Source organism: Geospiza fortis, unplaced genomic scaffold (assembly GCF_000277835.1).
Source record: "Geospiza fortis unplaced genomic scaffold, GeoFor_1.0 scaffold79, whole genome shotgun sequence".
In the NCBI taxonomy this organism is placed as follows: Eukaryota; Metazoa; Chordata; class Aves; order Passeriformes; family Thraupidae; genus Geospiza; species Geospiza fortis.
The window spans coordinates 243,278-255,736 of NW_005054408.1; the positions used below are offsets into that span (position 1 = coordinate 243,278).

A 12,459-nucleotide genomic window follows, 5' to 3' on the forward strand; every position below is an offset into this window, starting at 1 on the left:
AAAAGCATTAGATTGTAAACACGCTTTATTATAGCATCACCTGGCATGCAGCAGTATTCCCTTAGTGAAATGAATTCCAGCTAGGAATTAACCTCCCCAAGTTTACTCTGTAGTAAATTGATGTTTGATGTTCTGTGTTATTTAGGAAAAAAAGTTTGTTGTTCTCAAAATCTTGGCCTCAAAAATACTTTTTTTGGAGGCAGTTAGTATAAAGAACAAAAATACTTTGTATTCTTAGAGCATTTTAATAATTGCCAAACAAACCTAAGATTCTGCTAAAATCTTTGTTTTGCTGATTTTTTAACTGTGATTTAAGTTCTGCATTTGCTGCATGTAAAACCAAAAAAAAGCTGAACATGGGGGAATTTTGACTATTTCTTTTGTTTATGGTCTTTCAGATGTCTTTGTCCTGCTTCCTTTCATGGACCAGACTGCCAGCAGACGAAGCACAGTTTCCATGGAAATGGTTATGCATGGTTTCGTCCCATCAGACCTTGTTTTGAAAGCTCACTCTCCCTAGAGTTTATTACTGTGGTTCCAGATGGACTTTTACTATATAGTGGCCCTTTATCAAATCCAGAACCTGGGAGCACAGAAAACTTCATTGCAATAGGTACTTCTGCAAAAGGGTGTGGGAAAATTAAATGTCTTTTGGGAATGGATTGTTTGTGACCAGTGTAACAATTAGACTATGGATTCTGTCTTTCCATTTAATGAGGTAATTTATTTTGTGGTGTAAAAATATTTTTGAAGCATTTCCTAACAAGTCTTTCTCCTTTGATGTCTATTTTCATAGCCTGCTCCTCTGGCTTTGGGCTCATCACAGAGTTGTAGAAATGAAGAGGAAAGCAAAACAGATTGATATATATTAAAAAAAAATAACCTGCCTAGAAAAACTGTAGTGCTATAAAGGAATTTAGGTGCTTTGAAGATAGGTATTACATGAGTAGTGCAGTCTTAGTTGAATGTCATTCTTTTCTAGTTTGGTGAGAAAAGAAATCCACTTAAACGCCCTTTGGTCTTGGGGCAATTTGGCAGATTTTTTTAAAAATGGCAATGATGTGATGGATTAATCCAGCCTCACCTGCCATTGTGGGAAGATTAATCTACAAGTAGAACTCAATGCTTTATGTTGACACATATTTAAAAGGTTACTGCTGGTTATTTTTTGTGAATTAACACACAAGATCAACAGTATGGTTGGCATTTTATATTCTCCTGATTAATTGAAAGGTAACGTAGTTGAGTAGTTAATAATTTACCTCTTTTTTTTTTTTTTGCCTTGCTTTGCAGTTACTTGTAAATTTGAGTAGAAGATGGGAAAGAAGAAACCTGCATATATTAATTGTTTTAGAGCATTATAAAATTGCAGATTGCTTCTCAGGAATTAGTTTCGGTGTTTTGACAGAGAAGTGGAATAATAATCTAAAGTGTATAAGTAAATGATATACTGAATGAGTACTTCTGCTTAATAGAAGACATAGGGTATAATTCTAGTTATTTCTGTAGTGACCCCCCTATATGTGACTGGCAATAACCATTAAATCAGTACAGTCACTAACTGCTGAGATACCAAAAGTGACATTTTGTAGCTGAATTTAATTTCTTGTTCATGTTGTATTAGAACTCTCTAGTGGTGTTCCTGTGCTGAAGATGAGCCATGGCTCAGGTTCTGTGGTGCTGCAGTTTCCAAGTCATCTGAATGTAGCAGACAAGAAGTGGCATCGACTGGAAGTCAGAACCAATGGTCAGGTCAGCTATTGGATTTTTTTTTTTCACATCAGGATATTAATATTTCTAAAAATATTTCCCTGTGCAGATATAGGAGGGTAGAAAGAACAGCCTTTCAATAAAGAACAGACAATAGGTATTGTCCTAACTGCTCATGTAGGTTTGATGAGTAATAGAAATTTTGGAACAACCTCATTGTTCCACATCCACTGATGTTATAATCCATATTCTGTTATCTTTACCTTTTCTAAGCTCGGCTGCAGGACATGTAGAATGTGGCCACTGGAATCTATTACTTTTGAACAAAAAGCAGATATTTATTTACTTGCAAATGCAGTTACAGGTCTTGTGTAAGTGGTTAAAATACTCAGAAGGACAAATAAAGTTGAGAAGTTCCTACTTTGCTTAATGGTTCCATTTTGGCTCTACTGGCTATTGCAAGATGAACAGAACAGGGAACACCCCGGCCCTTTTTGGATGACAGTGTGCAGGAAGTAGAAGCTGAGGCCGGGTGCAGCAGGTGTGGCTGTGCAGCAGAGCCAGCTCAGGGTGTGTTGTGTGCAGGCTGTCAGGTTCACTCTGGATCGGTGCAGCGCCGCCGTGCTCTCCGAGATCGAAGGCGTTGGCCGCTGGCTCTCCACCGAAGATCGCACGGACTGTGAAGTCCTGGGCTCTGTTCCACGGAGAGCAAGGTACATTCCTGGAGGTTCCCTGACAGGCACTTGATTCTAACGCCTGTGAACATTTGACCTCTTAGCCTGAAACCGAGTTATTGATGGCTAGGAACACAAAAAGCATTTCCTCTTTTCTCAGGCCTTCTAGACCAAGCCTGGACCTCAAAGAACTAAACAAATTTTAAGGAACCAGTCTTCCACTGAGTAGTGTTGCAGTACTAATTGATAGCCCCAAAACTCTGTGGCTATTACTGGAGCTTTTGTGGGTCCTGTGTACCACCCTCCACCTACAGGATTTGTGTCTGTTTATCAAGTCACTGTGAGCCTGCTCTTTAAAACCTCACAAATTTAGACCAGTTGACATCAGAGTCCTGGGTGCAGTTGGCGCTCTGCAGTGCAGGGTGGACAAGGAGCAGCTGGGTATAGTCCAGAGAAGAGCAATGACTGATCAGCTCACCCTGAGAGTAAGAATCAAGAATGAAGGAATTGAGGTCAGTTAACAGAAAGAAGGGAGAACTAAGAAGAGATATGATATGTCTCAGTGTGTACAAAAGAATGGTACAAAGAGGATTTAGACAATCTCTTCTGTACAGGGCCTAAAGTTACAGTGAGGAATATTCAGGTTATATTTTAGGGAAACCTTTGTACTAACAAAGATACTTCAGCTGTGGAATAGTTAGTCCAAGCAAGCATTCTGATGAGCATTGAGATTAAGCCTTGTCCACAGCTGCATGGAGCTCTCCTGGTCATGAAAGGAGCACAAAGAAAGGGAAAAGTATAAGGATAAATGAAAACAAAAGAAATTACTTGATAACTCTGGGAAAAAGAAAGTATGAGAACTAAAATGCATGGAGTTCTTTGGCTTGGAGAGATGATTGGGAGACAGTGCAGAGCTTGGACATGTTTACCATGCCTTTTAGACCACATGGACCCAACTTTTAGATTTCTGAGTTTTGTCATATACAGAACAGCCTTTGTTGTAGTATTTCTAGAGCATAGGATGTCAGTGTACACACAGAGCACTTGAAGGAGAATATAGTGTCTAGAATATCACAGCTGTTTCTGACTTGAATGCAAACATGCTCAAAATGTAATAGTGTCCCACAGTTAAACTTCCAGCGGATTTCACTGTCATGTTTAAAAATACCCTTTATTTTAAAGGGCTTTATTTCAGAAAGAGAAGATAAAGTAGTTGCGTTCTACTGTTATGTTATAAAGCCTTTGCTATTTGGAAAAGCCGTGTAGTTATTTATTTATCTGTCTATGTTTGAAGGTAGATGCACATCTATTTTTATTATTGATATGATTTTTAAAGGTATTTGAATGTGAACCATGTTCTCCAGCTGGGTGGTGTGAAAGAGTCCATACCATATTCCTACCCACAACTGCTACACAAACATTTTTCTGGTTGCTTGCGCAATTTCATCTTGGATACTCAGGTAAGAGCAGAGTAATGTTTGCTTTAGCAGAGAAGAAAACTTCTTTATTCAACTTTTGGGAGATTCATATTACACATGAAACTTCTGCTTCCATCAATGTATTCAATGCCCACATGCATCAGTGTATAATACAAGAAAATGTTTTTCTGTGATAATTAGAATAAGTACCTTGAAAAGTTATTTGTCAATAGAAGGAGATGTATTAATGAGGCAGGAACTATGTGTTTGTTTATCCCCTGTTTCATGCAGCTGTTTTCCAAGCTTCTTTGTGCATTCGGGGAACTTCTGAATAGCAATTGTATAATGGTGTATTTATGCCAGCTGTCTGCTTTGTTCAGAAGTATTAGGGGTTTTTTGTTTTCGTAGTCGGTTGAGTTTATTCAAAGGCAAAATATGCTCCTGATAAAATCAGCTGAAGTCTGAATGTCAAAAAGCAAGCTTAGTAACTGAAGCAATGCCGATGAGGAGCACACAGTGAAGTGGTGCAGCTATTTCTGCTTAAAAATGAAATATGTTTTTCAAATACTATTTTTGTGTCATGAATTGTCTCTTGAAGGTATATGACCTTCAGTCTCCTGCAGAGTCCCTGAACAGCTTCCCTGGCTGCACCCTGACAGATGGGAGCTGTGAGACCATGGGATCTTCCTCCTGTGGTGCCCATGGGAGGTGCCTTGGGGACTGGGGCTCGTTTGCATGTCACTGTTTGCCAGGCTACCACGGCTATCGGTGTGATAAAGGTGAACCCTGCTTTTCTGTTTCATTAGTGTAGGCTGCTAAATTTTACAGTACAGGAAACTTCAAATATTAGCAGTAATGATTGTTGAGGTGGTTTTACATTACATTATGTAAAGCCATGTTGCAATATAGTTGCCTGTGATTGTTAACAATTTCTTTTCTAATTCCCTTTGAGAAATTGCTTTTTCAGTACAGGATAATTTCTTTAAACCTGAGGGTGTTTATGCAATGACTGTATAATGACATGGCTGCATGACAAAAAAATTGTGAAAAAAGTATTTTATTTTGTTACAGTTGTTTGATTTGCATCTGTTTACACTTTCAAAAATATCTAATAACCTAAAAAATATGAGTGTGCCAGTACCACTTTCTGTGAAGAATAAGAACCATGCAACTGGAATTAGAAATCGCTGCTCCTTTGGTGTCAGGAAGAGACTCTGCTGGCTTAAGGATCTATGCTTTGGGAATAGTAGGATTTTTAGCTCTCATAGAGCCAAAGTTTGCAGCAGAAAGACAATTATAAAATAGCAGGTTATGAAATTTGATTGTGGTACTTGTCTGCAGACTCTTCTCTTGGTCAGAGGTGCTGCTTCCCTGCTGTCACCCCATCTGAGCATTGTAAGGAGGAGCCATTAGCAGGATCAGATTGGGTGGGAGAACACCTCTTTACAGAGGAAAATGAAGCATGGGAGTGACTGGAGAAGCTGTGGAAATAAATACAGGAGTATGTCCCAAAGGACAAATTGTCTCACAGATCCACGCTGTGCATCACAATTTTTTCCTTTTTCTTTTGACTCTTATTATGACATTAAAGGGCAATAGTAAGGTTTCCCTCTCCTCAGGAGATGGTTTAAAGGTTTCTCTCCCTTGCAGTGGCCCGGGAGTACAGGTTTGAGGCGGGCAGCCACATCCGCTACCAGCTGCCTGTCAGTGTGTCTGCGCGCAGGACGCTGCTGCAGGCCCTGGTGCGCACGCGGCAGCGCGACGGCGTCATCGCCACCGTGCTGTCCCGGGCCAGGGACGAGCACATCACCCTGCAGGTGAGGCCACCACCCACACACAGTGACAGTGACACCAGAGCCACACACAGCTCAGAGAAACACTCGCTTAACAGGTGGAAACAGGACAAAAGCCTTATGCTGAGCACCAGGAGTCTGGGATTGGTTTTATGGATAGACACATCTGATCCTTTACTTGAGATATTGACCACACAGCTGTGGTATCCCATTGGGTTTTGATGCCCACATTGATACAGGTTCTATACAGAATAGGATAAATAGGGTGTGTACCTGGTGTCCTTTTGAATCATGTGGTCAATTCTGTGTAGCTCAGACTCTGCCAAGCAAGGTGCCTGTTGCAGTGTTAATGATGTCAGGCTCTCAGAGTGACAGCCTTCTCATTTTATACACACCACTAAACAAGTCACCTCTTCAGCCATGTTGGTTTGAGCTGTCACTGTAGCTGTGATACACCAGACTCTCAACAACTAGAAAAACCCCATAATTTGTGCAAGAGAGATCAGGGTAAAATTACTCCTAAGTAATTTTAGATACTACTGTGAGTATATTGCTACCACATTTAGGTTGCCTAATTCAGTAGTACTTGCAGTATTTTTATATTACACCTAAATGTGCAGTGTAAACATACCCTAAATTTAAACAAATACTTTAAGATTGAAGTTACAGGTCAATACAAAATGCCTGGCAATGACTTTTCTCTTCTTTTTTGCTATTTGTTAATTATCCACAAGGTTGTTCAGGGACTCTTAGTGGTCTCATACAATCTGGGTGATGGAAACTATTCTGTAAGCCTTCCCTCCTACCACATTGATAATGGTGAATGGCATCACATCACACTGGAGAGAAATGAAAATGAATTTACTCTTCGCCTTTATGAAGGAGGTGGCAAGAGAGAGATTACTAAAACAGCAGGAATATACAAAGAGATTGTCATTGACCCCAGCAGCTTGGTCCTTGGAAACACCTACCCATTCAGTCAAAACAGGAGTTTTCAAGGTAGGAATTCTCTATCTCACTGTTCATAATATGGACCTGTTAAAAAAAAAAAGTGCAGGAAAACTTCTTGTTATGTAGAGTCCAAAGTACACAGATTTCCTGCATGACACTAGCACCAGGGATGGATATGCTGTTCTGACCAGAAGCTACAGCAGGGAATTGCCTGCAAATACACATGCCTACTGGACCTGAAACAGTGATGGTCACCTCTTGCCTTGGCTGCAGATGGTACCTAGAGATCCAGAAGCTTCTCCCAGACAGACTATCCATGGCTCCCTGCCTTGGATAGGCAGAGCTGGTTCAGTGCATGGTTCTGTCCAGTCCATTTGCCAGTTCTCCTTCCCTCCCAAACATATCTGTTCCTATTCCAGAAGGATTTTTTCCATTTTATATGTGCATTGCATAACACCCACCAAACCCTGGTTTATTACCTCAATATTACTGGATTTCACACTCTGTCAAAGCATTAACTAAAATTAGAAATGGTTTATTGAATTAGAGCTAAAAATCTGAAGTTTTAGCAACTGAGTGGATAAGGTCACAGTGTGTGTTAAAAGCAAATCAGTTTCCAGCCTGGAAATTGAGTAGTTCCACAAAGGAGAAATATAAAGAACAGGAAGTTTGGGATATCCATGGCAGCTCTTTGCTCTGAGCTCAGCTGGAAGTTTGGCCTTTGCCTAAACCCACAGTGTAAGTAAAGCAAATCAGTTTTATTGCCAAGGAACCCACATCACTGCTGGTTAAACCTGCCTGGTGTCTATAGGTCACCTCTCTCCCATGCCCTTCACCTCTTTAACCAGGTCCTAGTAAATCCATCCAAAGCAAGCTGGTCATCTTTTCACCACACAAAAGTACTTCAATGAGTAATAAAAAAGTGCCTGGAGAGAAATTAAATAGAGTAATAATTTACAACTTAAATGTATCACAAATTATTTAGAAAAAGATTGTTTTCTATTGCTTTACTAGAAGTATTCCAATAAATAAAGTTTATGATATGAATTAGGGAGCATATTTTGAATTTTTTATTTATGGGAGTAATAGTGTTTGTTTTTTAAGTAAATAAAGAAGTCAAATGGTTGCAGGAAGATCATTTTAATTAGGATTATTAATGTTGCTGTTAAGTAGCTGAAACTTTAAGGACTTCAAAGTCATAAAATGTACTTAATTAATCAAAGTGTATGTTTTTATGCTGAGACATCTCATGCATACAAAGTGAATGTCACACATCTTCAGTACAAATTTTCTATCCCTGATTGAAGACTCTCTCTTCATTATTTGTGGTTTGCTCTTCATACTATAAAGGTAAACCATAAGCTAGAATTTAAAAACAGCCAAACACGATTTTTACTGGTCCATCAAAGAATAGAACAGGTTATCCACATGTATCATATTCTCCACAATATTTGGACTTTTCTATGGAAATCACAGTGGAGGGGTACATATTCCACTGACTACCTTAGGGGGAATAGAGGCCCTCACATGGTTTAACCCCATCCACCTCCAGCCCCTCAAAGCCTCTCACTCACTCCCTGCCAGTGGGATCAGGGAGGGAGTCCTGAGGGTAAAAGCTGGAAAAGCCCTGGGTTCAGATAAAGACAGTTTAATAGTAAAGCAAAAGCCATGCACACAAGCACAGCAAGGCATGGGATGAATTCCCTGCTTCCCTCAGGAGAGCAGGGCCACATCCCATGGAAAGGGTACCTGGGATGACAAACTCCTTCTCTCCAAACATCTCCCCTTTCTCCTTCTTCCCCTCACTGCATATCCTGAGCATGATCCCACATGGTCTGGAGCATCCCTTGGGTCACTTGGGGTCCCCTGTCCTGGCTGTGTCCCTTCCAAGCCTCCCAGGCAGCCCCAGCCCCCTCCCCAGCATGGCCCCACAAAAAGCAGGAGAGGCCTGGGCTGTGTGTGAGCCCTGCTCAGCAATGACAGAAACAGCTCCATGTTATCAACCCTGTGCTCAGCACAGACCCAAACACAGCCCCACACCAGCCTCTGCAAAGAGAATTAAGTCTGTCCCAGCCAAAACCAACACAGACCTGCAGCAGCACTTGATTCTCATGGAAAACACTGGGAATCTTGATCCAAAACTTCAGCAAATTCAGTCCAAAAATGAAAGACAATGCTATGAGAGTTTAAGTGAATTCAGTCCTGGATTTAAACTTGGATAGCCTGTGTCCTTTGTTAGGCATAAACTGCCAAATCTTACAGCTGCTTCAAAGGATTCTTACTGAATGGTTTTTAAAACTGTCTCTTTGTGCCTTGCTGTAGGATGTATGAAGGATGTCAGATTTAACAATTACAGAATTCCTCTGGACACTCATGGGAAGGAGCTGGTGTCAGTACTGAGTGCCCAAGGCATCAAAGAAGGCTGTTCTTCGGAGGCCTGTAGGAATAACCCTTGCAATCAAGAATTTATTTGTATTGATTTGTGGATGATGCATGAATGCAGGTAATTGGTGGAAATAGAAGAACAAAACTGTTCAGAATGAGGTGGGAAAGGGTGGATGTTGAAGTGTGCAGCTTGAAGGCTGGCACTGGCAATCTCATCAAATCCCTGGAACCACAGTGGCACACAAGGCTGGACACCTGCACAGCGAGCAGGATATTGTGTCCTTAGAGACACCACCACAGCTGATGTAATCAGCCTGGCTCCAGGGATTGTGGAGCAAGTTCAGCTGCCTGTCTAATATAAACATTTAAAGAGCAGCAGCAAATCCAGAATGCTTGTAAACCATGGAACCAAGAGAGCAGGAGGGTGTGTGAGCTGGAGTGGCACAGCTCCCTGGCTGTACTGTGAAGCTTGTGCTGTGCAGTGTCAATGCTTTCTCTTGTGAGGGTCTGATTTCTTGCACTGCCCCAGGCTGTTGCCTCTGTTCCCTCCCAGGCTCCTCCAGCTGCTTTAGGAACACCACACTATTGAGCTCAGATTCCTGTGCTTGTGGCTGGGGTCAGGACAACACTAATTCCTGTTGGTTGTGATGGTTGTAAATAAAATGAACACTTTACTTACACACACCTTAATGTTTGCACATCTCTCCTGACTGCCACTGTCCACACAAATGGAGTTCTCTAACTCTGGAAACTCAAAGAACATAGCACAGCTTGTCCTGCCTAGCCAGAACTGCAGAGGCCAACTCAGCTGGTTGTCACAAGGATAATCTTGCAGAAGGCAGTGGAAATACCTGAGTTCTGAAAGCCCCAGACATAAGGGTCTGAAGTTGTGGAGCTCATGCTATGGCTGCCTCAGGACAAGCTATGACCTGTCACGATTTCACACAACTTACTCCCAGTAGCTGCTTTGGAAACTATGCAAAAATTGTCACCAGAGTGTGTTTTAAATCCTCAGTGCTGCCTGTCACGGCTGTTTCCTCCCAGAATAACCATTCTGCCATTCTGCCCCGGTGTGTGCAGCTGCCCTGCAGGACACATGATCCTGGAGAACGCCTCAGGCCGGCAGTGCGTGTACACGGCGTGCGCCGAGCGGCCCTGCAACGATGGCACCTGCGTGTCCCTGTCCCCCAGCACCTTCCAGTGCCACTGCCCCGACGGCTACAGCGGGCGCCACTGCGAGATCACCCTGGCCATCTTCCACAAGGACACCGGCCTCAGCTTCACCTCCCTCTTCGCCATCTGCGTCTGCTTCCTGGCACTCCTAGGTAGCTACGGCAACTACATCTTGTATTACCTGTGGTGAGGCACGTGTCCACCTGTCCTGAGCAGCCATCGCCTCATCTCCTGCCGAAAACTCCCCCAGGAGACCCAACTCTGCCTTCGTTCCTGTGCCCTGGTCCCATCACTGATTTCTCATCCCTCTGTGCATCCATCGCTAAGTGAATCAACACTTGCGAGCTATGGAAGGTCTCTGCAGTTTTGTTTTCTTCACATTTTCACGTCATTGCTGAGGAACTGTTCAGATGCATAATTGAACAGCAAGAGTGGAAATTGCTACCAGATAAGCATTGTTTAAAATACTGCTGAGTATGAAGCAGATTTTTCAGTCTAGGAGAAACTTCCTGTCTGATAGGAATACACTGGTCAGGCAGGAGCAGACTTTGCATCTTGCCCGTTGTGTCCCAGCTCCTAAGCAGCTGATTTTGTCTTCCTCAGCCATTTTCAGGCTTAGGTATGGGATCTAAAGAGGAAAACCAGAAGGATGTTACTAGTGATGAAGGATTACATCTTGGAGTCTTTCTTGTTTATTCAAATGTTATGGAAGTTTGCCTGAGTAAAGACATAGGATTTTTCTCCTGGCTGTTAGCATTGAGGTAGTTTGTTCAGAAGTTGTAGTAAGAGTATGGAAATACCATAGTTTTCCCCAACTCTGCTAGATACTATGTTTGCCATGCAAATATGAGCAGCAAATTCGTGGGAAGCTAAGTGGTATTGCAGCTCTTGGAATCCCAGATAGCTGAGGTTGATAGTAGATCTTTGTCTTAGAGGAGTGCAGGGCATGATCTCTGTGTACCCCAGTTTCAGTCCCAAGGTCTTTTAGATGCTGCTCCACAGAACTGCTGCCATGTAGGTATTCTATAAGAGATTCTAGTTTCCTTAGTTCACTGCACTGCTAATTTATGGTACTCAATGCTTTGAGGTCTTACTCTGAGCTTTTATTGATTTTTATAGAGTTGGTAGCACAGTGATACACAAGTTTCTATTTACAGAATGTTCAGTATCTGATGTTGAAGGTTGTCAGCTGTTTAAATGCACTGCAGCATTTATGAAAAATGTTTAAATTAATGAATGCTAAGGCAAAATGTGCCTGATTCTTGTTTTCTAGTAAAAACATCTAAAATTAATTTCATCTTCTGTCTTGTGTCTTCTTGTCTTTCATTTGTGTGTAATTGTGTCTGTTACTGTCAACATGTCATTTCTTCTTTGTTCCCCTCTGTAATACATTTTCTGTGACAAAGTTCAACTCCATACAGGACAGAGACAGGTCAGAGACACCACTCAGTCTTTAACCAACTTCAAGTTGGGCTTTAAAGGGTGTTGCAAAATGCTCTTTAAAGGCTTTTCTTCTTCTGTGTTCGATGTTCACCACACTGGACAGTGCAAACCCCAGATATTTTCTAGGAAGCCCAGATTGCTGGCCCTGCTGTGCACGGGTGTTGCTGGTGCCTGCATCACCTGTGCTCTGCTCCTGTGTCCCCACAGCTCTGCTCAGCGCCGCCTTCCTCTGGGCTCACTGGAAGACACACAAGGCTCTGCACAGAGGCGTTTACCACGCATCTGCTCATCCCGAGGAGCTGGAGGACATCAGGGAAAACATCCTCAACTACAACGAAGAAGGGGGTGGGGAGCAAGATGAAGTAAGGATCACTGTTATGTTACAATTAAGAGGGGACTGGTGCCTCACCATGCTAAGGAAAATGCATTTTGTGCTCTGTCCTCAGTCTTCGTTCTGCTGATTCAGCCCTGCAATTGGCAAATGAATTATTTGGATGAGGGTGCATGTTTCCTAAGCAGAGATAAGTGCCTATCCATTTTTAATTTGTCTTATAGCCAGTGATCCTGAGTGCATGCGGATGGGAGCCTGTAGGGCGAGTTTAGCAGTAGGGAACAGCTGCTGGGTTTGGTTTTGGGGGCTCAGGAGACACTGAGGTTCTCAGGGCTCATTTCTGCTGGAGCTCCAAGGGCTTGGAAGAGCCTGGTGTGAGTGTTGCTCATGGCCAGGCTTTTCCAGATCCTGCTCCCAATAGCAGGTGTTCACATCTCCCTTGTTGGGAAGGGGAGGTGCTGAATTGGCTCCTCTGAGGCCCTGGAGCATGTGGTGGTTGTGAAAGAACCTTTCTGCATTTTTGTGTTTTGGAGATAAATACACCACTGAACACAAGCTCTTTATACTTAGAGTAAACAGAT

General features: G+C 42.4%; 1 protein-coding gene across 1 annotated transcript in view; it reads left to right on the forward strand.

Moving 5' to 3' along the window:
- Positions 1-12,459, forward strand: part of LOC102040055 (neural-cadherin-like) — a 47,546-nt gene that overhangs the window by 30,240 nt on the left and 4,847 nt on the right. The window contains exons 23-32 of the mRNA XM_014309162.1: positions 399-613; positions 1,625-1,752; positions 2,296-2,423; positions 3,721-3,844; positions 4,401-4,581; positions 5,453-5,619; positions 6,330-6,594; positions 8,869-9,049; positions 10,012-10,256; positions 11,755-11,909. Of these exons, the coding sequence (XP_014164637.1) occupies positions 399-613; positions 1,625-1,752; positions 2,296-2,423; positions 3,721-3,844; positions 4,401-4,581; positions 5,453-5,619; positions 6,330-6,594; positions 8,869-9,049; positions 10,012-10,256; positions 11,755-11,909 (1,789 nt within the window). The remainder of the gene's footprint in view (positions 1-398; positions 614-1,624; positions 1,753-2,295; positions 2,424-3,720; positions 3,845-4,400; positions 4,582-5,452; positions 5,620-6,329; positions 6,595-8,868; positions 9,050-10,011; positions 10,257-11,754; positions 11,910-12,459) is intronic.